Genomic DNA, 25,020 nt, shown 5'->3' with positions numbered 1-25,020 from the left:
GGGGCAGAGAGAGAGAGAGAGAGAGAGAGAGAGACAGCCAGAATCTGAAGCAAGCTCCAGGCTCTGAGCTGTCAGCACAGAGCCCAAAGTGGGGCTCAAACTCATGAACCCTGAGCTGAAGTTGGATGCTCAACTGACTGAGCCACCCAAGGACCCCGCCTTTGTGGTTATTTTTAAAAATGTAAATAGAATGAAAAGACAAGCCACAGCCTGGGAGAAAATATATGCAAAACATGTATCTAATGAGGGACTAAAATTCAGAATATATAAAGAACTCTTATAATTAAATTATAATAAACAAAAAAAATTACTTGATTTTTAAAATGGCAGAAGTCTTGAATAGATAATTCACCAAGGATATACAAATGGCAAGTAAACACATGAAAAGGTGTCCAATATCCTTAGTCATTAGCAAATGCAAATTAAAACCACTACACCCTGGAAATTAACAAAAATGTCAAAGTTCCTCTAAAAATTCTGTCTTCCCTAAAGGCAATCAGAAAACTAGCAAAAATTGTCAAAATAAACTTTTCAGAATTCATAATTAACAATCCAGGGATTGTTATTTAAGAAAAACAACTGACTCTTGGAAGGAATAGCAAGCTTTGTGGCATATTAACTTCCCTATTTCTATCCTTCCTTTCCACCCCTGTGATAGCCTTGAAAAACCAACAACCTGTAATTTCAGTGGAAACCATCACCTTGGCAGCCATTGAAGGGAGCAGAAGAGAGTTAGAGCTCCTTCAAAGCATCATTACCAGAGAATTATCCTTACCTGACCTGTCTTGTGGTTGCCTAGAATACAGTACTTACAAGGCTGTTGTACTGGATCTGACTCAGAAAAGTCTTTCCTTGAGGGTGCTTGTCTAAAACAAGTAGAGGCAATAGTTTAACTTTGAAACTGCCTGAGGTAGTAGATAATAATTGGGACAAACAATAGATTAAGCAAAATACTTAAAAAGGAAAACTGGAAAGGTTCCTGGGTGGCTCAGTTGGTTAAGCATCCAACTCTTGATTTCAGCTCAGGTCAGGACATCCCAGTTGTGAGATTGAGCCCCACATTGGGGTTCCCACTGAGTGTGGAGGTACTTAAGATTCTGTCTCTTTCCCTCTTCCTCTCCCTCTCCCTCTGCCTCTCCCCTCCCCCCCCCGTCAAAAATAAAATAAAAAATAAAGTAAAATAAAATAAAATAAAATGGAAAATGAGACGTCCATAGAGGGCTTTGAAAAGATCGGACATATTCTTGGAAATCAGAAGGCCACTTGAAGTTGTAGAGCTTTGAGTATGCCCAGGGCTATCCACGTGCCCAGGAAAGATCTGAGAAGGCCCTTAGCTCTCACCTCTGGATGATCTTGAGGCTCTGTGCAAAAAGAAAGTGAAGGCTAAGGCAAAGTTGGCAACTGCCTAGCTGAGTGCTGAAGGTGTGTCCCAAAATGTATGCAGAGCTCCTTGGCAAAGACTGAGAGAATTAATGGTTCCAGGCATTTAAGGAAATCTATGTCCAATCATGAAATGATACCTAAGCTAATCCAATAGAGACTCCACTGCCCAAACATGACGAAGAATACAGACTTCACAGATCAGTTCAAAAGAGGAACTAGGTAAAGAAATGGACAATGATAACAAACAGCAAAACAAACAAACTCTGAGGAGAGGGACAGTTTCGTTTCTAGAATTGACACATCATATTATTTAACATGTCTGATTGTCAACAAAACTTATAAGGCATGTAAAGAAACAAGGAAGAATGGTTCATGCACAGGAAAAAAATAGTAATCAGCAGAAAGTGTCCCCTACAAAGCCTAGATGTTGGACTTACTAGACAAAAACTCTAAATCAGCTATTTTAAATATGTTCAAAGAACTAGAGAAAACCATGCTTGAGAACTAAAGGAGGGAATGAGAACAATGTCCCACCAAATCAAGAATATCAATAAAAAGATTATAGTTAGAAATTATAAAAGAGATAAGAAATTTTGGAGTTGAAAAGTACAATAACTCATTAAAAACTCACTAGAGGAGTCCAACTGCATATTTGAGCAGGTAGAAGAGTCATCAGTCTGAGTAAGAGAAAGGAAATAAAAGAATGAAAGAAAATGAAGAAACTTGGAGAGATGTGGGATACCAGGAAGCATAACGACATATGCATAATGGAAGTTCCAGAAGAAGGGGAGAAAATGAATAGGATAGAAAATATTTGAGGAAATATGGCCCAAAATTTCCCCAAATTTGATGACAAACATTAATATACACATCCAAGAGGCTAAACAAATTCCAGGTAGGGTAAATTTAAAGAGATCAGCAGCTAGATACATCACAGTCAAAAGACAAAGACAATGAATCTTGAAAGCTCAAGAGGAGCATCTATCATATACAAGAGATCTTCAATAAGATTAAGAGTCGATGTCTTATCAGCAACCATAGAAGCCAAAGGCAGTTGGAAGACATATAAAAAGTGCTGAAATGAAAAAAAAAAGATACTGTCAACTGAACAAGCTATCTTTCAAGATGGAAGAAAAATTAAGACATTCTCTGATGAACAAAAACTGGAAGAATTTGTTGCTTCCAGAGCCATCCTACAAGATATATTAAAGGAAATCCTTCAGACTGAAATTAGAGGACAGAAGACAGTAACTTGAATCCACAGGAAGAAATAAAAAGCACTTCCAGTAAAGTCACCTACATAAGAAATAAAAAGGGGGCGCCTTAGTGGCCTAGTTGGTTAAGTGTGCAACTCTTGATTTCATTTCAGGTCATGATCTCACTGTTCCATGAGTTTGAACTCCTCATTGGGCTCTGCGCTGACAGTGTGGAGCCTGCTTGGGATTCTCTCTCTCCTGTCCCTCTGCCCCTCCCTGCCCTCAAAATAAATAAATAAACTTAAAAAAAAAAAGAAATAAAAAGAAAGTATACACACAGTTTTAATTTATAACACATTTTCCTCCTATCTGATTTAAAAGACAACTGCATAAAACTGAAATCATGAATCTGTGTTGATTAGTATATAATTTATAAATGTATGATTTATATGATAATAACAGCACAGAGAGGGGAGGTAATGAAGCTTTTGTATATTGCTGAAATTATTTTGGTATTAATCTGAACTATGATGTTATAAATGAAAATGCCAATTGTAATCCCTAGGTTAACCACTAGGAAAAATAATTTAAAAGAAGAATATTTTAAGGAAGAGAGAATTAAAAAGATACACTTAAATATCTAACACAAAAGGAGATAGCTTATGGAAGAATAGAGAAATAACAGACATAAGATATATAGAAAACAAATAACAAAATAACAGACCTAAATCCTGTTTTATCAGTAATTAAATATAATTTGCATTAATGTAAATACTTAAGTATTTAATGTAATTAAATACTCCAACTAAAAGGCATAGATAGGAGAGATGGATAGAAATACATGATCCAACTATATGCTTTCTAGAAGAAACACACTTGAGGTTCAAGGACATAAATAGGTTGAAAGTAAAAGTATGGAAAAAATAAGCAAACAGTAACCAAAAGAGACTTGGAGTGGCTGTACTAATATCAGACAATTTAGACTTTCATAGATTTTTAAATTTTTACTGGAGACAAGGACATTTTATAATGTAAAAGGGTAAATATATCAAGATGATATAATAATTATAAACATTTATGCACCTAACAACAAAGTTGTGAAATACATGAAGCAAAAACTGACAGAATTGAAGGGAGGAATAGACAACAAATAGCTGTGAATGTCTATATCTCACTTTTTAAAGTATTTCTTTATTTAGAGACAGCGCAAAGTGGGGGAGGGGCAAAAAGAGAGGGGGACAGAGGATCTAAAGCAGGTTCTATGCTGACAGCAGAGAGCCCAGTATGGGACTTGAACCCACAAACTGTGAGATTATGACCTGACTGGAAGTCCAACCCTTAACCGGCTAAGCCACACAGGTGCTCCTATATGTCACTTTTAATAATGCATAGAATTAGGGGAGAGATTAAAAAGGAAATAGAAGACTTGATCAGCACTATAAACCAACTTGGTCAACACTACAGACATCTGTAGAACATAGCACCCAATAACAATGGAAGACACATTCTTCTCATGTGCACAAGGAGCATTCTCTAGGATAAACCATATGTTAGGCCATAAAACAAGTCTCAATAATGTGAAAAAATGGAAATCATACCAAGTATGTTTTCCAATCACAATGAAATGAAATTAGAAGTCAGTAGCAGAAAGAAATTGGGAAATGAGCAAATATGTGGCAATTGAAGAGCATACTTCTAAATAACCAATGAGTTAAAGGAGGAATCATGGTAAATTAGAAAATACTTTGAGATGAATGACAAAGAGAACATAATATCAAAACTTATGAGATGCAGCAAAAAACAGTGAGCAGAAGGAAATTTATAGCTGTGAACACCTATATTAAAAAAGAAGGAAGATCTCAAATCAGTAATCTGACCTTCTACCTTAATAAACTAGAAAAGGGACCCCTGGGTGACTCAAGTCATGGCCTCAAAGATCATGAGATTGAGCCTCACATCAGTGTCCTTGCTGTTTTTGTGATTCTTCCTCTCCCTCTGTCTTTGCCCCTCCCCTGCTCACACTCACGCTCTCTCTCTCTCTCTCTCTCTCTCTCTCTCTGTGTGTGTCTCTCAAAATAAATAAAATAAACATTAAAAAAAAAAGAAGATGCTAGAAAAAAAAGAGCAAACTAAACTTATAGCAAGCAGAAGTTAGGAAATAATAAGGATTAGATTGGAAAGTCAGTGAAAACCAGTACACACCCCATAGAATTGGTGAGATTGAAAAGACTGGCAAGACCAAATGTTGGCAGGGATATGGAGTAACTGGAACTCTGGCACTTTACTGGCAGGAATGCAGTGTGGTTCAGCCATCTTGGAAAACAGTTTGCCAGTTTCTTATAAAGTTAAGTGTATACTTGTCCTATCAATTCCACTCTGAGATATTTACCCAAGAATCAGGCTATTTTTCTCATAAGTTGGAACTTCAGATAAGAACACAGTAATTCTTTAAGAGAATATCACCAAATAAAACTTTCCAGAACTGCACCTGGGTGGCTCAGTTGGTTAAGCATTCGACTCTTGGTTTCAGCTCGGGCCATGATCTCATGGTTCATGAGTTCAAGCCCCACATTGGACTCAGAGCTGATGGCGCAGAGACTGCTTGGGAATCTCCCTCTCCCTCTTTCCCTGCCCTTCCCCTGCTCGTGCTCTCTCTGTCTCTCAAAATAAATAAATAAACTTAAAAATATAATAAAATTATTCATTTTAATCCCTAGGAGTCTTAAAACGAAACTCTAAGTGAAATGGCTTATCCTAATTCCTGGATCTTATATATAAATATATTTGGGTTTACATAAAGTAGATTTGAGAACAGCATGCAACTTATTTTTTTAAGTTATTGCTTGTATAAGAGGGTCTCAAAATTTGCTCTCCTTGAACTTCTTTGTCAGCCAGAGGTTGGTTGTAGATAGCCCAAGAATAACATGACCCAATGACTGGTCCTTCATTTGGAACCTAAAGTTACAGCTTGAGTTTTCTGGTGTCATTGTGGGTTTATTCTCAGATTTTGGACTTACTTTCTTTCATATTTTGTAGGTTTATCGCCATGCCTCTAGCAAAAGCATTTGGCATTAAAGAGGAAGTTAGAAAGAAGATTATACCAAATACCATCTTAGAGAATTTTTTCAAATGTTCCACAAGGCAACCATCTCAAGTAAGTACAAAGTCTTTGTTTTGGGATTAAAAAAAACCAAAAAAAACACAACTTCTTTCTTAATGTTTCAGTCACCAGTGGTTTACCTCATCTGTACAAGATATCTGTTCCAGTTAACCATTAAATGATTTGATTCATTTGGATTTTTTTCCCTCTATTGAGGGCATATGTTATACGCTTGGAATGCATTCCAAACATAATATAAAATGACAAGTAAATATTATAATATAAAATAACCAATGTTCGTAGCTGAACTATTGTTTTCAACTAAAGTGTTTAACAATCAATGCCATAATTTAGGTATAAAGATCAAAATTAAATTTTGGAGGGTAGATATGCCAAGTATACTAATATATACACAAAGTACAAAATATACTTATACAAAAGTACACTAATCACAAAAGACCGTTGTTAAGGCAGAGTAGCTCCTATCTGAGACTTCTGATGATTGTGGCACCATTGATATACATTGCACACATTTTTAAAGTCTTCACTGGGATGGCTTTTGTGAGAAGGGGCACTTTATTTTATCCAAGGCCTCAACACATTCAGAAATGTGCTGTGCTCCTACGATGCCCCAGAGATAGAATTTTTAGGAAAGTCAGAATTCTATTCACAATACAAGATGCACTTAATGAAATGTTGTAGTGCACTGCTTGTGTGCATAACATTAAAAAAAAAAGGTTTTGATGTAATGGCTGTAAAAAAGATAGTGTCTAGGCAAGTCTAGTTTCATTTTCCCACCATAGTTAAAATGAGAGATGGAATACAAATGTTTCAAAAGTGGTACACCCTCTATGATGACTACAGACAGCAATCACCAGTAATTTTGGAAGTCGAGAGTGTATGCTAACACAGTTTAGGATAGGTAGATTTTTTTACACTTTATTTATTTTGAGAGAGAGAGAGAGAGAGAGAGAGAGAGAGAACAGGTGAGGGGCAGAGAGAGAATCCCAAGCCAGCTCTGCAGTACGGAGCCTGATGCAGGGCTTGAACCCACGGACCGTGAGATCATGACCTGAGCTGAAGTCAAGAGTCGGTCAATTAACCGAGTGAGCCACCCAGGCGCCCCTAGGATAGGTAGATTTTTAAGGGCGCTGAACTTTATTTGCTGAATTCAGTTGTTTCATGATAACTGTTTCTATTGTTGGTCTGGTGGGCTCCCTGCCCAAAGAAGGCATGTGGAAGTCTGAGCACATAGCATGAGGCATCATGTCCAGAATAGTTCACAGCTAGCCAGCACTGTCTGTAACTTATTCTGCCCTCAGCTTCTGTCCTGGAATTCTTTGTTTTTTCTAAAATGAGGACAGTCTGACAAGCCATTTCCACGTGTTCTTTATTTTCACCTGCTCTAAATGACTGCTGTTGTTTAATTCAGTACTGTTGTTACTACTGGTGATGATAGTGCCCACACATCATTTCACATTTCTTGAAATGTGTTTATGAGAAATTGGGACTCTTTCAGAGAGTCCCTATTATTTTTCTCTCTTTCTGTTTGAGGACAACGAACTTGGGTAATACCTTATATAACACATAAGGAAATGTGCTATGCTACCCATCACTTGATATACTTGTTATAGCAAAACCTTCAGGTCAGCTTTTAGGAAATTTAAAATTATGTAGAAAATTTTATCTTTATCAAGTCTCCCTGCTGTGGAGAGAAAAGAGCCATGTGACAGTTGAAGAAGTACTAACATAACATCTTGCACAATTTTCTGTGCATTGGAGGTATTGTTTTATATATCAATAAGAAAATACTTCTAGAGACTTTTGTTTGCAAGAGGATTCTATCCCAATAATATTAGAGTGTATGAAGCCAGTATTGTCAAGACTGACGTTCAACCAGATTCATCTGTGCTCTAAAACAGAAAATAAATTGCTTCAAATCATGTTCGAGTGCTATTTCTAGATGCAATTTATTAAGCAGATATCTGTAGAAATGATGGGATAATAAAATTAAGTTGTTCCCAGATTTGAGAAGATTCCAGTATGAGAGCAGGGACTTTCTTTTGCTCACTGCCGAATCTCCAACATCTAGAATGGTGCATGGCACTTGTGAATAGAGGCCCACTAAATATTTTCGAATGCCTGAGTATATAAAACTTTTATAACAGTCAAACTAGACCCAGAACTCTTTCAGTCATCAAGCAAATAGGATATAGTGCTGCAGCATAGCAGTATATGTCCTACTGTGGACCAACCAACAGCATTTGAAGCATGTCCTCTGTTTCGAGGAATCAATTCTTGCTTGCAAAGTATTTCAGAAGTAAAGGAATGCTTTTTCTTAAATGATTTTCAGCCCATGGTGTCCTTTCTGGGTTCAGCCATAATCTCTGGCACTGATGTAGCACAGGATAGTTTGCACAGCACGTTTTCCCTCAGGAGCCCCCAGATCCTGTAACCATCCCCATGAGGTGATGCAGGAAGCAAGCACTTATGCTGTTAGCACCCCGTTTCCACAGGGGGTCAGAGGAAGTGCTCCGGGCTACCCAGCGATGAAGTAGCAGAACTGGGTCCTCTGCTCTCTGTTCCCTGCCATATTTTGTTATGGAAATACTGTGTTCTTGCTTCCTGTGAGGGAGTTTGATGTGCGTGGGGCTCGTGGGCTAGGGAATCTAGACTTCCAGAGTTGTCCAGCACGAGGTCCTCGCTGTGAGAGCAGAGGGATTGGACAAAAAGGCCAAAGATGTCCATCTCCAGATGTGTTCCTGCGCCTCCATTCAGTTCGCACCGCAAGAGGGGGACTTAACAGTGCAAATGTCCGGTCACCCCCAAGATAGATCCCCAACAAAGCCCCCCTTGATGTGAGCCTAGCCACATTTTCCCTCCTTTCCTCTTCCTATGTTTCTTTTTTTTTCAACTTTTTTTTTTTTTTTTTTTTTTTTTATTTTTGGGACAGAGAGAGACATAGCATGAACGGGGGAGGGGCAGAGAGAGAGGGAGACACAGAATCAGAAACAGGCTCCAGGCTCCGAGCCATCAGCCCAGAGCCTGACGCGGGGCTCGAACTCATGGACCGTGAGATCGTGACCTGGCTGAAGTCGGACGCTTAACCGACTGCGCCACCCAGGCGCCCCATCCTCTTCCTATGTTTCTACCCAGCCAGACTTCTTTCTGTTCCTCAGGCTTCCCTGTGCATCCACACTCTCATCTCCAGATGACCTCACGTGCTGGACCCTCTGCCAGGACACTTCCCTTCTTTATCCTCTCCTTCTCAGGGCATTTTTCAGGGTCCAGCGTATGTGTGACTTCCAGGAACTGCTTACACAGAGTTAGGTCCCGTGGTATCCTAATCTTCCCCTGTCTTAGCACTCTTGGTATTTGATTGGAATTCTTTTGTTTTATTTTCTTACTTCCTCACCAGACAGACTGTACCCTGTGAAAGGGAGGCCCACATCAGGGTTACTCATTTGGACCTCCAATGACTGGCATAAGGCCTGCAAAAAGTAGACACCAATCAATGGTTTTGCCAACTCAGTCTCCTCAAGAGCACAAAAGCAAAACAACAACAAAAAACAACAGCAGGTGAACCCTTAGCCTATAAAAAGAATAGGTATTAGATAGGGCAGTTTACCAGAGTATAATATGGGCTATATCCTGTTTTTGTTTTGTCTTGTTTTCCTTCTTGCAGATTAAATCACAGGTAGCAATTTAGTAGGGACATAGAAGCTGCAATTAGTCTTTTGCCAGTCTTTAGCGTGAGAGCTTCGTTTTGAATTTTATCTACTGTTACCTTGTGCGACTGAACAATTATGCGAATTATGCACAACAACATAGCAGAAACTGTATGACTGAACACAGACTATTGGGTGTCCTGCCACTGGGGAGGCTTTGTTCGGCCCTTGCAATGTTGATCCACAATTGGTTTTTTTGTTGGGTTTTTTTGTTTATTTTTTGGTTTTTGGTTTTTTTTTTTAATGTTTATTCATTTTTTGAGAGACAGAGAGCCCAAACCAAGTGGGGGAGGAACAGAGAGAGAAGGAGACACAGAATCCGAAGCAGGCTCCAGGCTCTGAGCTGTCAGCACAGACGCGGGGCTCAAACCCATAAACTGCGAGATCATGACCTGAGCTGAAGTCAGATGCTTAACCGACTGAGCCACCCAGATGCCCCCAAAATTGGTTTTAAATTTATTTTGATAGGCATCTGGTGGCTCAGTCAGTTAAGCATCTGACTCTTGGTTTGGGCTCAGGTCATGATCTCACAGTTCGTGAATTCAAGCCCCACGTTGGACTCTGCACTGACAGTGCAGTCTGCTTGGGATTCTCTCTCTTTCCCTCTTGTTGTGGCCCTTCCCTGCTCGCATGCTTGCTCCCTCTCTCTCTCTCTCTCTCAAAATAAATAAATAAAAATAAAAAAAATTTACTTTGAGGTATTAGTCATCAACATTAAAATCCCTGGTGATTTCACATAAAAGCTCTGTGTGTACACTTGGACTCTGGGAACCATCAGCCAGAGCTTGTTCATGGCTGCACTTTTGGGGGAGGGCATGTGCTTTTCTGTCCACTGCATCTGTAGCTCCTGCTTGTTTCCTCCACACTGAAGCTGAGGGCCAGTATGAAATTTTATTTTTTCTAGTGACGAGAAAATGGAAATATTTCTTGTACTGGTGTTGGAAAATGAAAGATCAAGAGAGCAGGTGTTTCAGAAAATTACAGAGCTAATTTCTCCGTGCTGGCTGAAAGAACTGTGGGTTTAATGTATAAAACCTGCCTGTGTGAAAAGAATACAACTTCCAATCCCACCACGAAACAGACCTGGTCCACTCAATCATGTTTGTTTCTTGTCTGGCCCAAGGAGAACTTCGAGTTTATGACCTTTGGGCTAATCGATCATCCATATTATTTCCAGATTTAAATAATAATTTCTGCCTCCCAGAAGAGAAGCCATCATCACTATTATATTCTGCAATCTTTACTTTTTTTTATGATTGGTATTATTTTGAACTCATTTGAAATAGGCTCTACATCTGATTAAATGTGAAAGTGATGGCCAACACCTGTTTGTGTCTTTCCTGTATTATCTTTTGGAGCCATCAGAAAGATCGTGTGAAAGAACAGAAAGTGCATTACCCTAAGTTCTTGTCCTTGCTTTCCTATTAACTTTAGGTCTTGGAAAACTTACTAACACGCTTGGTGTTCCAGCTTCTCATAGGAAAGATGAGGCAGTTGGATCTGATCAACATCTAAGCTATGCTTCTCTACCTGGTACCTGGGAAGCCCTCAATAAAACTTTGCTGATTGAGTGAGCTCACATCTGCAGCTTGAATGTATGGGTTGCTGCCAACTTACAGAGAATTGATCGTTTTTAGTAACTCAGAGTGCTGGGATACTAACAGCCTTTTCTTTTTTTTCCTGTGTATGTGTGTGTGTGATTCCATAAGCAAAAGAGGCAAATTCACTGTCCCAAGATCTAACACATGGTCTCTCTCCTCTCCAGTGCACAAACTCTTGTAAGCCAGTTGCACTGTCTCTTGACTGCTGGCCAATATGACTGCTCTTTATCACTTGTTCATTCATTTTATCGCCTTTCAGGCTGATATTTATGGACTGGCGAAGAAGTGTAACTTGACAGAGCGCCAGGTGGAAAGATGGTTTAGGAGTCGGCGGAATCAACAGAGGCCTTGCAGGATGAAAAGATTCCAAGAAGCTTGGTAAGTAGGACAGTTCAAGCTTTTGTAATGTCATGATTTTACATGGAGCAGGATGGTCATTTCAGAAAGAACATTGAAATTGGAGCAAAAGAAGGTTCGAACCCAGCTCTGTCACTGACCAGTTGGGTGTTTTAGGCTAGTCACCCATTGACCTTCTCTGCTTCAGTTTCCTTCTCCATGAAATGGGGCATGCTATGAACTCTCTGAAATGAATAGGACATATTATGTATTCACCTTGAAGTCCAGAAAAACAATACAAATGTCTTAACTGGTGTTTATTTTTTCTAGGGTAGAGGTTGGCCCTACTTCACAAGACTTTATCACCTGTTTCCAAGCACATTCCAATTATTATATCACATTATAAGAGCAGAAAATGAGACGGTGTCTGTTCCTCTGTCTCGCTTGGCTCCTCCCCCACCAGCCCCTCCACCCCTTGCCTGTGGACTCAATGGCCAATTCCTCTGGGTTTCCCAGTTGGTTTTAGCAGGGGAGTCAGGGTAGGCTAGGGTACCAAGTAAGATTTTTCAGAGCTGGCTACTTTGAATATGCTCTGCAGGCAGTGAGGCTGCATTGCACTTATTTTTTGTTTCATTTGGGCTCTGTGGGGGTTTTTTCCCCTCCTGTAGAATTTTGTTGTACTTTGGGTTACTCCCTTGGTGGCAGAAATTGATACCTGTGTGAAAAAGGAACACTAGGTCACCACTCTTACTCTTTTCCTCCTCTTTTTTTTTTTCCTTTTTTCTTTTTTTTGAGAGAGAGAGAGAGTGCATGAGTGGGGGAGAGGGGCAGGGAAGAGAGAGAGAGAGAGAGAGAGAGAGAGAGAGTTTCAAGCAGGTCCCATGACCAGTGCAAAGCCCAATGTAGGGGCCTGATCCCACGACCCTGGGATCATGACCTGAGCCGATATCAAGAGTCAAATGCTTGGGCACCTGGGTGGTTCAGTCGGTTAAGCATCCAACTCTTGGTTTCAGCTCAGGTTGTGATCTCATGACTCATGAGCTCGAGTCCCATGTCAGGCTCTGGACTGGTGGTGCAGAGCCTGCTTCAGATTCTCTCTTCCTCCCCCACTCACTCTGTCTCTGTCTCTCTCAAAATAAATAAATAAACTTTAAAAAAAAGAGAGAGAGATGCTCAACTGACTGAGCCACCTAGGCACTCCCTTTTCCTCTGCTTTGCATCCAGACAAATGCTCATTTATTGGGTTGTGTTTGATTCCACACTGTATACACTAATAGCATCCCTTCCTTCTCCCTGTTTCTTACAGTTCTCTCATTGCCGGTGATTTTTACCAGATATATTATTTTATTTTAATGGTGAAGTGAATAGCGAGCTGATGTAAGAGTGTCAAATAAATAGAGTCTGAGGCTAAGCTTTAATGGCTTCCTTCAGTTTACCTGGATATTCCTGACTGATGTGATCTGGCTGTGATGCTGATCGTGTGTAGGAGTACAGCCCACGTCTTCAGGGTGTCTCAAAACAGTAATTTCTCATCACTGGCTTCCAATGGAAGTTCAATGTGAATGTCCTGGTTTGTTTTCTTTTCTTTTTTCTTAAGTGTTTATTTATTTTTGAGAGAGAGAGAGAGAGAGAGAGAAAGAGAGAGAGAGAGAATGAACGGGGGAGGGGCAGAGAGAGGGGGAGACACAGAATCCAAAGCAGGTTCCAGGGTCTGAGCTGTCAGCATAGAGCCCAATGTGGGGCTTGAACTCACAAACCGTGAGATCATGATCTGAGCTGAAGTCAGACACTTAACCGACTGAGCCACCCAGGCACCCCTCCTGGTTTGTCTTCTAACTAGCTCTTTGATTTTTAGCTCTTGAGAGATTAATATTGTTGCTACTGATGTCAGCTTGGCATGACAGAATCTCTTTAAACCATTAGTGCAAAACACTAAAAAGTCTTATATTACATATTACATCTTCCTGTTTGCCTACTGTCATTCATTAATTTTTTTCTAGTAAATGATTCTTATCTTAAATAAAGTCCCCAGGCAGGAATTAATTGTCTACTCCTGAGCTGGATCATGTGCCCCTGAAAGTCTGTGGTAATTTCTTATACATTACAGTGCCTTACAGCTTAAATTTTTTTTTAAATGTTTATTTATTTTTGAGACAGAGAGACAGAGAACGTGAGCAGGGGATGGGGAGAGAGAGGGGGAAACACAGAATCCGAAGCAGTCTCCAGGCTCTGAGCTTTCAGGACAGAGCCCCACGTGGGGCTTGAACTCATGAACTGTGAGATCATGACCAGAGTCGAAGTTGGAGGCTTAACTGACTGAGCCACCCAGCTCCCCAACAGTGCTGACTTACAGTTTATAAATAATTTTGCAGCCTCCCACCAATGGTGTGAAACAATCAGGAAAGGTGGAGCTAGCTCTGTGTAAGAAATGAAAATGTTTTCAACTTACACAGTGCCTTATGTCAATGAAATCTCAATAAAAATGGAGAGGAAAAGAAAAAGAAATGAGAAACTACAGGTCCATCTTCTTAAAGGAATTTGCTTGTGATAACCTAGCTGTTGGCCGGGCTACTGCACTCATATCTTTTGACTCCTTTTGTGGTATTCTTTCTGCTCCATGGTACTGCCCCTTGACACCTAATGCTTACCTCTTAGCAAGGAGAAACCCACCATATCAGCTAACTGGTTGGGTCAACAAGACCTAACACTTGGGAATCTGGCTGTCAATTAGCCTGCTGAAAGTCAGCCTAATAATTCAGGCCATGGAAGGGAATTTCAAATTGTCAACTATTCATCAGTCAGGCAAAGGAGAGGGTTATGTTGACAGTCTTCTCTGTATGTGGCACTCTCCCACATTGGGTGGAGTTCTAGATTTTAGGAGGGAAATAAAAGTGGAAGGCCTGGTCACTCGCCTTACACAGCTAATCAGGGAGACAAGACTATCGCTTAGGAAACCACAACATCCATCCAGTGATTCCACCCCGATGGTGCATGAGCCTGTATACCTGTAGTTCATGGTCATGTTTAGATGCATTGAGGGCATTCAGAGGAGATGGTGTCAGTAAGCCTGGATACGTTAGAGAAAGGGAGGTCAGACCAAGAGGAATGAGTTGGGATTTCCATGAGAAAAGAAATCAGGATTGGAGAGTAGCATGTTTCAAGTAAGGCAAAGACACAAAGCAGGAAATTCTACAATGTGTTCAGGAAGTAGGAGAGGGCCAACAAATAAAATTTAAGCTTTACCTTCTTCTTTAGAAATGTCACAAATTTCCTCTAAGTCAGAACACTGCTATTATAGACTAAATAAATAGACGAAAGCAAAATGCCAAGCTATTTAATTACACTTTATTGCACCAGCTATGGGATGTGCTATGGGAATCATACGAAGAGATACTTAGCCCCAGGCATTTTGGAAATCTCAGGAAATTTATTTCCCAACACCAAGCTTTTACAAATTATTCTCCAACAGGCAGAAACTCCTCTATAATATCATGATGAACACCTTAAGTTTACTGTATTGTTTCCTTGGTTACTTTCTTTTTTTTTTTATTGAGGTATAGTTGACATATAATATTAGATTAGTTTCAGCTGTACAACATGGCGACTTGACATTTATATACATTCCAAAGTGATCACAACAATAAATCTAGCAACCATCTGCCACCATATAAAGTTGTTACAGTATTATTAACTACATTCCCTATGCTGCACATTGCATCCCCGAGTTTTACACACTTAATAACTGGTAGTTTGTACCTTTTAATCTCCTTCCTTTATTTCACCCATTCCCCTATACCCTCCCCTCTGGCAGACACCAGGTTGTTGTCTGTATCTGTGAGTCTGTTTCTGTTTTGTTTTATTTGTTCATTTGCTGTGGGTTTTTTTTTTTTTGATCCTACATCTAAGTGAAATCATATGGTATTTGTCTTTCTCTGTATGACTTATTTCACTTAGTATAATACCTTCTAGGTCCATCCACATTGTCACAAATGACAAGATTTCATTTTCATACATGTTCCACTGTGTATGTGTGTGTGTGTGTGTGTGTGTGTGTGTGTATATAGATATATATATATATATATATATTCCATGTGCCCATGGACACATTCCATTGTGTCCATATATATCACATCTTCTTTATCCAGTCATCTGTTGATGGGCACTAGGTTGCTTCCATATCTTGGCTATTGTACTTCATTACTTTTTAAAATAATGACCCCTAAGTCCTGTTCCTCAGAATTCAGGGTTTTAATCCACACTGCATCCTTTATTTTTAAAGCAAATTCCATATTACCTGACCACTTTTTAAAATAAGCATTTCCATCTAGCGGTGGAAAGTTTATTATGAAAATACCAGGTGATTCCCAGTACTCAATACCTGGAGCATTCCTCTGGCTGGGTGGGCTGCCATCTTGCCTTAGCTGACCCTGGGGCTGGTCCCTGCCTGCTCCACTGGGCCTTGCCCATTCCTGAGCCCTGTCACTGCCCTTGTCAGCTTCTGTTGCCATTGCCCGAATTTACTCTGTCCAGTCCCCCTGGCTGTACTTACTGTCTGAGCCTGACCAATCAGTTTCTGGATTTCCTCCCCCCCCCCCCCCACCCACCACCACCAAGAGATCGTTTTCCCTTGCGATTATATTTGTCTGCATCTTTCCTGGGAGAAAGGGAAGTTTTACCAACTATTTCATCTGAAACCAGTGAAACAACAATGATAAGACCTTATCATTTGTCTTATAATTAGTGAAGGGCAGCCGCTCTCAAACTTCTTGGTTTGAAAGTGTCAAAGACCACAAAGAACATTAGCTTGTGTGTGTTATGCCTACCGATATTGGAAATGAAAGCTGAGACATTTATAAAATATGAGAGTACACAAGCACACAGTATATCAGCTCTTAGAGCAAAGATGGCGCCCCACGTCAGGTAGCCTCTGGAAATCACTGTATGCTTGTGAGGGGATGAGTGAAAATGGCAATAACACGGTGGTGGTGTTATGAAAATATTTTGATGCCAGGAATTCCTCGCACACACCTTGAAACCCCTGGGATGGTGTAATGCAACCTGACAAGACCAGTCCAGGAAAATGTTGACACTTGGGTTTTGTGCTTGCATCTGATGGTCACTGCACAGCCTCGGGGAGTTATGTGATCTCTCCCAACCTCTTTTGTCCTTTAGTGGTAGCCACCTTATCTGCCCTTTATCCATAATGAGGAGCTAATTACAGTTCCTAGTCCACAAACGTGAAGATAGAAATGTGATAACACACATGTGCTTAGCACAGTGCTTGGCACAGAGTCAAGAGGTCAGTAGATGTTGGTATATAATGAAATATATGTGCTATGTACCCATCACGGACTTTAATTATTACCAACTGAAGGCAATCCTGTGTCATCTGTGTCCTTGACCTACTTTTCTCTCCTAGCACAGATTGTTTTTTGTGGATAAATTTTTTTTCTTTCAGTTTTACTGAGATACAGTTGACCTACATCACTGTGTAAGTTTAAAGCACACAGTATGATGGTTTGACTTTCGTATATTATGAGATGATTACCACAGTAAGTTTAGTTAATGTCTGTCATCTCATCCAGGTACAAAAAAGAAAAAAAAAGTTTTTTTCCTTGTGATGAGGACACATGTCTACTGTCTTAGCATCTTGTCAGTACACCAGACAGCAGCATCAACTATCATCATCATGTTGTACATCACATCCCCAGTATTTGTTTATCCCATACTGAAAGTTTGTTTTTTTTGACCACCTTCAACCAATTATGACTGACGATTACTTTTTTAAAAAAAAATTTTTAATGTTTATTTATTTTTGAGAGAGAGAGAGAGACAGAGTGTGAGCGGGGTAGGGGCAGAAAGAGGGAGACACAGAATCTGAATCAGCTCCAGGATCTGAGCTGTCAGCACAGAGCCTGATGTGGGGCTCCAACTCATGGACCTTGAGATCATGACCTGAGCCAAACCTCAGATGCTTAACCAATTAAGCCACCCAGTTGCCCCTTGAGGATTACTTTTGACACAAATATCAGACATTATATGACTTCACTATAAATATTTCAGTATGTATCTCTAAGAGATACTCTGTTTTTTTAAACAAAATTGCAACACCAGTATCATACCTCAGAAAAACTGTAATAACAGTAAATATTTAATCAGTGTTCAGATTCCCTTGATTGACTCATAATTTTCTTTACAGTCTGTTTGTTTGAATTGGGATCTTAATAAAACCCACACAGTACAGTTGATTGATATGTCTTTTTAAGTCTCTGTTCATACATGAGGAAAAGATTTTCTTTCAAAATCTGCTTTTCAGAGACAAGACGAAAATCTGGCCACATGGAAACCTTTTCACTGGGGATTACATGGGGTGCAAATAAACGATTAGACTAATACTAATGTCAACCCATTGTCTATTGTGTGTCAAGAATTGGGTCTATCGTATGTCAGGTATGATACTAACGGTAATAATAGTAGTCACCTGTTGTTGCTTACTTCATACCAGATGCTTACTTTTCACAAATTAGCTTCAATTCTTTCTGCAGTTTGAGGTAATTTTTGTCATTCCCATTTTATAGGTGAAGAAATTAAGGCTAACCTACAGTTTCAGCCATTTAACAAGTGGCAGAGTCAGGATGTCACATTAGATTTGTCCGTGCATTCTTTCCAAACTGTCATATAAAGTGCGTTTCTCCTCAGATGTCAATCACCTTCACAAGATTTTTCTTTCTTTTGGCAGCTGGCGATTTACATTTTACTTAATAATGACTGTTGCTGGAATTGTATTTCTTTATGATGTAAGTTGTCTCTTTGATATTCTTTGACTGGAATTTGTCTTTAATTTTAAAAATTCTTGCCTGTGAATTCCTTGGAAAATAATATTCTCAGTAAAATAACCAGCTTTTATGCCTTTAAACTCATCCTAATGTCTAGAGAAGTCAGAAACCCTCAGGCTGTCTTTCAGAGCCTTTGTTAAGCTTTGAATTTGCAAATACTATTTTTTTGTTTTTTTTTTGCAAACATAAGTCTTAAACCTAATCTCTATTTCCACTCGCACAACCCATGTGCCAGCTACCCCTGAACTACTAACAATCCACTGAACACACTGGTATATCCTCACTTTTGGATTTTAGCACATTTCATCCCCTTTGCCAGAAACTTCTTGCCCTTCCCACCCCTATCTACCTGCCAAATCCCATCCCTGCCATATCGAATCCCACTTGTTCTATCAAGACTCGGTACTCACTCATCAGAAATCTTCCCTTCCCATATTACCTTTGCATTGTCTGCTTAAATAGTTATTAAATGATTACCTCATTAAGTGATAGATAGTTCACAGAAAAAAAAAAGATGACCAGCTTTTAGAGATTTCTTTCAAGATATTTTTATTGCTGCAGAAACAACAGTCTGGTTCGGAAGTAATATCGTTAGAGGTTTCGCTTGTTTGAATAATTCCCTGCATGAGACAGCAAGGTGTGTGGTCCCAGATTCACTGGAAGTCATAAGCATCACAGATATGTTGTATGGGAAGATGTACAAAGAGAGAGAGGTTCAGCAGGAGCAACAGTTTACTGTGCATGTGTGCCCCCATCAGTGACATCAGGAGGAGCTTATGTTTTCTGCTGAAATCTGCCTTTGACTCCAAAGACTTATTTTCTCTCCCTTGGTTCCTTTTTTTTTCTTTTTCAGAAACCTTGGGTTTATGACCTGTGGGAAGTGTGGAATGGCTATCCCAGGCAGGTAAGTCCCCTGTGATACGGTCCCTCCCTTATGTCAGCTTTGGGCCCCTTAAATTGTCCCATGAGTTAGGTCCGAGCCCCATTCCTACTCTCTGTCCATGTCTGTGCAATTCTTTGGCTCTTTCTCTACTGAAGCTTACTCCTCCTTATTCCTTATTTACCCGTCATGTGTGTTTTTCCTTTAGTCTGTTTATGGTTAATGCAATTACATATTTGAGTTTAAATCTAGTATCTTACTATTTATTTTCTATTTGTACCACCTAGTGCATTTCCTTTTATTGTACTCTCTTCTTACTTTTTTATGGGCCAGTCAAGTTTTTGAAAAAAAAAATTATTATTCCACTTTTTTCTTTATATTAGCTTTTCAGTTAGCTTTTATTCTTTTAGTATTTATCCTAGAGATCACCATGTGCATTTTTAAATTATTGGATGGAGTCTAATAAAACGTAGTGCTCTTACCTCTTTCCAGCCACTGAACAGTCATTAGAATACTTTGTATATATCCCCCTCCTATTTCCTCCTTCAAATATTTAAAACCTGACAAGTCATTGCTATTATTGTTTTGTAAATCAGTTAAATCTCCCTCCCAATGCTATGCCTTGTATCTTGCTTTTCCATGCTTCCATCTGGGATGATTATCCTTCTGGCTGAAGAAGTCCCTCTGGTTTGCTTTTCTGAGATGTTATCACTTTGCCTTCATTTTTTAGAGGATATTTTTCCTGGGTATAGAATTCTAGGTTAGCAGTGATTTTCCTTTAGCACTTTGAAAATGGCATTCCATTGCCTTCTGGATCCCATAATTTTCTTTAAGAATTCAGCTGTCAGTTTTTATTTTTGCCTCCTTGAACAAAATGTCTTTTTTCTCTGAGTTCTATATCTTGTCTTTGTCTTTCACATTTTATTATGATACGCATAAATGTGGTTTTCTTTGAATGTATCCTCTTTAATGTCCATTGTACTTCTTGAATCTGTGGTGTGATATCTTCAGTCAGTTTTAGAAACTCCTCAGCCATTGGGGCACCTGGGTGGCTCCGTCAGTTAAGCATCTGACTGCAGCTCAGTTCATGATCTCACAGTTCGTGAGTTCGAGCCCCATATTGGGCCCTCTGCTGTCAGCATGGAGCCTGTTTCAGATCCTTTGTTTCCCTCTTTTTGCCCCTCCCCTGCTTGCTCTCTCTCTCTCTCTCAAAAATAAATAAAACATTTTTTAAGAAGAAAGGAAAATTCTTAGCCATTACTTTAGTTCCTTTCTCTTTCTTTTCTCTTTCTGGAATTCCAGTTACAGGTGTACTAACATTCTAGACCTTTACACTAAGTCCCATATGTCTCTTTTGCTTTTTCCAGTGTTTTCCATCCTCTTGCTTCTCTGAGCTTTAGTCTGTTGGGAGTTAATCCACCACAGATTTCTTGCATTTTTGCATGTCAAATGAAATGAAGCACTGCCTGCCTTTTGTTCTGTACTATCTTCTCAAGGATGTTTATATAACAGACAACCTGGGAAAATAGAAATGTCTCCTTCTGGAGCAAAGGGTAGGCATGTTACTATCTATTATGAAAGATTCAGGTTTCCTAGCTCAGTGTTCCTCTCTTGTAATACAACCCATTACATGTGCAGATGTCTTCTGACCCTTTTTTTTAGCCCTACATGAATTAAGATGGGAGAACTGGCCCAAATATTGATACTCTGGCAACTACTATTACTGTGAATAATAAACTATTCTTTATCTCTGACCCAGGAGTTTCATATCTTTAATCATTATCCATGAAACTGTGGCAAGCTGTCCTGCAAGTAGGGTAAAATCTCAGATCCTTCACAGATCTGGATATATTGTATTTCGTGTCCTCTAGTTTGCTAGTGTCTTTTCTATCAGTGTCTAAACTGCTGTTAAATATATCTTATAAATTATAGTTACTCTGTTTTCCAGTTCTCAAATTTTCATTTAATTCTTTTTTTAAATGGATTCCAGTTCTTTACTGAAATTTTCCACATATTAACCAAGTTTTCAAAGTTATTTTAAAGTCCTGGTCTGATGAATCCCATGTCTTCATCACCTATGGGTCTGTTCTATTTTCTTATTCTTATCTCCTTGTGCTTGATAACTTTCTATTGAATGATAGATATTGTATATGAAAAAGTATAGATGCTCAGGATAATATTATCTTCCTCTTGAGAAGATTTACTTTCACTTCAATTAGTTATAATAGAGACAGATCACCTTCATCTTATATGTGATTGAGTTGATTCAAGGTTGATTCCAGTCTTTTTGAGGGCAGATGTATTTACAACTTACCCATATTCCTAGGATATTTTCCTAGTGGTTTTAATAAAAGACTACAGCGTTTGCCAGGACTCTTCTTGCTTGGCTGGCCCTGAGTACCAATTTGCATCCTAGCAGTATGAGATTGCCAAAAGTCCATTTAACTTCATCTACTTCTTAGTCTCTGGGTCCATGCTGCTTATAAATTGACAAATACTCACTAATGCTATACACAGGTGTAGTTTTCTTTGAATTTATCCTCTTTAGGGTCTGTAGTACTTCTTGAATTAAGGATGCATTTGAAATAAAGGATTCACTTTTAATGCATTTTTCTCTTTGAACTCTTAGCTTCACAGGTTCTGGATGCCTTGGTTGCTCTTTGATGCCTTCTCACAGATATTTTTATGCATTTTACCCGGATTTTTTTTTAGTTATTCTCACTAGGAGAATTAGTCTCATAGGTGCTTGTCTGACATAGAAGAAAGCAGCAGCTGTCTCATTCTTTTATGGCCTTACTGAGGATGATTAGTTGACCAGAAAATTATTCCTTTTAATATGTTAGCTTCAGTATTAAAGAATCAAAGGTTAGACCATAAGATACTCAGGCATTATGTAGACCAAACTCCAGTCTTATTCTTCTGCTTCCAACTTACTCTGAACTTCTTAGGTATGTTAGTTATCTATTGGTACCTAACAAACCATCCTCAATACAGTGTCTTAAAACAACAACCATTTATTTGCTCGTGATTTGGGTTAACAATTTGAGCTGGGCTCAACTGAGCAGTTCTTTCTGTTCCATGTTGTGTTAAATGAATTCGTGCATGCATTTTTCAGTTGGTTGGTGGGTTGATTAGGGGATGGTTCATGTCCCTGGTGTCCTCATTCATATTTTTGGCGGTGGGCACCTTGATCCTCTACTTTGTTCTTATCAGCAGGATAGCTCAGGTTTCTTATCTGGTGATTATAGACTCTCTGCTTGCATCATATTTGCTTATGATCCCTTGACTAAAGCCCAAGATCAAGTTCATGGTCACATAGACTATACCAGTGCATGGATATCAGAAGGTGAAATTCACTGGAGGCATTAGTGTAACAATCCATTACACCAAGTAATATATCAACTTACCTAAGATAGGCACCGCACACACATACACACACTATAACATTATTAAGTAAAATTCTAGATGTAGAAATTTTTTTTCAGAAGACATTTTTGGAGTATTTAAATAATTGTGTATATTTTATTACTGCCCTTTTTGAGAATAGGCCAATTCTGATTACTTAACTGTCACCAGTAAAGAGGTTAGGACATCAAATTTTGAATAGTATTCAAGAAACATAAAACAAGGTAAATTATGGGAATAGCAGAACAGACTGGCCAATATTCTTAAGGAAAGATTTTTGAATTTTTTTCCTAATTTAACTTTTAATCAACTAAAATAATGCAATCACACCTGTGGTAGTTTTATTAACTTTTTTTTTTAAGTGTTTATTTATTTTGAGAGAGTGAGAGAGAGAGCATGCATGTGCACATGTCAGTGGGGGAGGGGCAGAGAGAGAGGGAGAGAGAGAATCCCAAGCAGGCTCTGAGCTGTCAGCACAGAGGGCTTGATCTCATGGTTCGTGAGATGATGACCTAAGCCAAAATCAAGAGTCGAGTGCTTAACCGACCAAGCCACCCAGGCACTCCATAGTTTTATAAACTTTTAAATAAAACATTTAACTTGATTTTGGAATTTTTATCTACCCTTTTGGAAATAAAATGCCTTGAAATATTATCTTTGATTCCTTTTCAGAAATTGAAATCTTAAAGCATTGTAATTTTGTGGAATTAAATAGGTATAAACAATAGTTTAATGCCTTATAATGAGTTATTGATGATGCTAAAGCAGTGAATTTTTCTCATTTCTCATTTTCCTCAGCCCTTGCTGCCTTCTCAGTACTGGTACTACATTTTGGAGATGAGTTTTTATTGGTCTCTGATATTTAGCTTTGGCTCTGATGTCAAGAGGAAGGTAAGTATCTTGTTTATAAAACTACTTGTACTTCTTCAAAAATTTTTACCCTCCCCCCCAAATCTTAGTTTTTAAATTGTATTCTTCCATGTGTGTAGTTTCAGTTCATAGCCTTTTTGCATTTTATATAGCACATAGATTAATGCAAATCTTGCTCATACTTTGGTGCCTTGGCAGGTTTTTGTAGTGGAACATTAGAGAAACTTTAATGTGGAACCCTCCCCCACCCCGCCTTTTGTTCAGTGAGAAGAGAACTCTCCGTTATGTGATCTGTTTTTTTCTTTTGGTTTGGGAATTTGATGTTCTTTAGGTCCTAGTAGTTTTAATTCTGTGGCCACATCCTTTAGTTGATTACAACCTACCTTATGTAATTCTTTGATGTACTCAAAAGGTTTTAAAAACATGCTGTCCTTAATTCATCCAAGATCTTTACAAGGAAACTTTGCTTCAGGCATGATTAGTTTTGCTTTATATGCAGGGAAATTGAGTTACAGGCATGTTAAATGTATCCTCCCACATAACAAAGTGAGGTGTTTTAAGAACTGTTTAGGAACCATTTGCTGGTAAAGAAAACCATATTAGAATCTCAATGCAATCACAAGATTTCATCATCTATGTTAGCAACACATATCAAATGATACTCTTGGCATATACTTCATATGGTATTCTCTATTTAAAAGTCAGTTTGTAACAAAATTTGTGTGATAAGTAAAGTTAAGTTGAACTCAGTTTTAAGGAGATAAGACCAATTGGCTTGAATAAATGATGTTTGGGGGTGTGATGGTGTCCACTGTCCACATTAAGGGGTTCAATCAACTGCAGTTAACTGGAGATCTAACAGAAAACTTCTGGAATGTAAGTATAAGAACATATTATGAAAAAATCTGATAGAAACAATCTCCTTCCCAGACACTTAATAATAGCTGTGGATTAACTGTCATTAACTTTAGTTTGGGCTAAGAATACATCAAAATGAAATTGTTTGAGCCATTTTCTCAAGGGAGAGAATTGAAAATAATCACTTTTTAGAAGGTCTTCATAGATATACTAAGGTGGGTTGATCCTATAACGATCCTGTCTTTCTCCCACCTTTGATTTTTCAGTAGTTGGTTTCTCTTTATTACATACAAGTGCATTGGGTACCTTTTCAAAAATTAAATGTAAATATATGTCATATATTTGTAAATGCATGTCTTCAGAGACATACGAGACATACAACTATCGGGAGGGGGGTAAAACACAGGCTCTGGAATTGGAACGCCTGGGTTTGAATCTGTGACTTCACCACTCACTAACATCTCAAGCTAACTGGCCAAACCCCCTGATCTTCATTTTCTTATCTGTAAAATAGAGCTAAAAATAGTTCCTGTCTCTGGTTATTATGAGAATTAAGCAGATTCACCCATACAAAGCACTTCTTGGTATACAGTAAGTGCTCAATTAGTTAGGCTGTTATTAGTAGTATCATATTTACTCTTTTACTTTGGCTACAAGGAAACTGAAATCTTTAAGTTTTTTTAAAACATCTTTATTGAGGTGTCTGCATACTACAATCCATTCATCTAAAGTACATAGTTCAGTGGTTTTGAATATATCCACAGAGCTGTGCAATCATCACCATAGTCAGTACTAGAGCATTTTTGTCACCCCCAACAAGAAATCCT

At 38.8% G+C, this 25,020-nt stretch overlaps 1 protein-coding gene across 7 annotated transcripts in view; it reads left to right on the top strand.

Annotated features, from left to right (window-relative positions):
• The window catches only part of CERS3 (ceramide synthase 3), a 122,006-nt gene that overhangs the window by 45,537 nt on the left and 51,449 nt on the right, over positions 1 to 25,020 (top strand). For all 7 annotated transcript variants that reach the window (XM_060617806.3, XM_060617808.3, XM_060617805.3 and 4 more), the window contains 5 exons: positions 5,616 to 5,733; positions 11,268 to 11,386; positions 18,084 to 18,141; positions 19,034 to 19,084; positions 23,264 to 23,356. In XM_060617806.3, the coding sequence (XP_060473789.2) occupies positions 5,616 to 5,733; positions 11,268 to 11,386; positions 18,084 to 18,141; positions 19,034 to 19,084; positions 23,264 to 23,356 (439 nt within the window). The remainder of the gene's footprint in view (positions 1 to 5,615; positions 5,734 to 11,267; positions 11,387 to 18,083; positions 18,142 to 19,033; positions 19,085 to 23,263; positions 23,357 to 25,020) is intronic.

This window comes from Panthera onca, chromosome B3 (genome assembly GCF_046562875.1).
Source record: "Panthera onca isolate mPanOnc1 chromosome B3, mPanOnc1 haplotype 2, whole genome shotgun sequence".
NCBI lineage: Eukaryota > Metazoa > Chordata > Mammalia > Carnivora > Felidae > Panthera > Panthera onca.
This window is presented reverse-complemented; position numbering and strand designations above follow the sequence as displayed.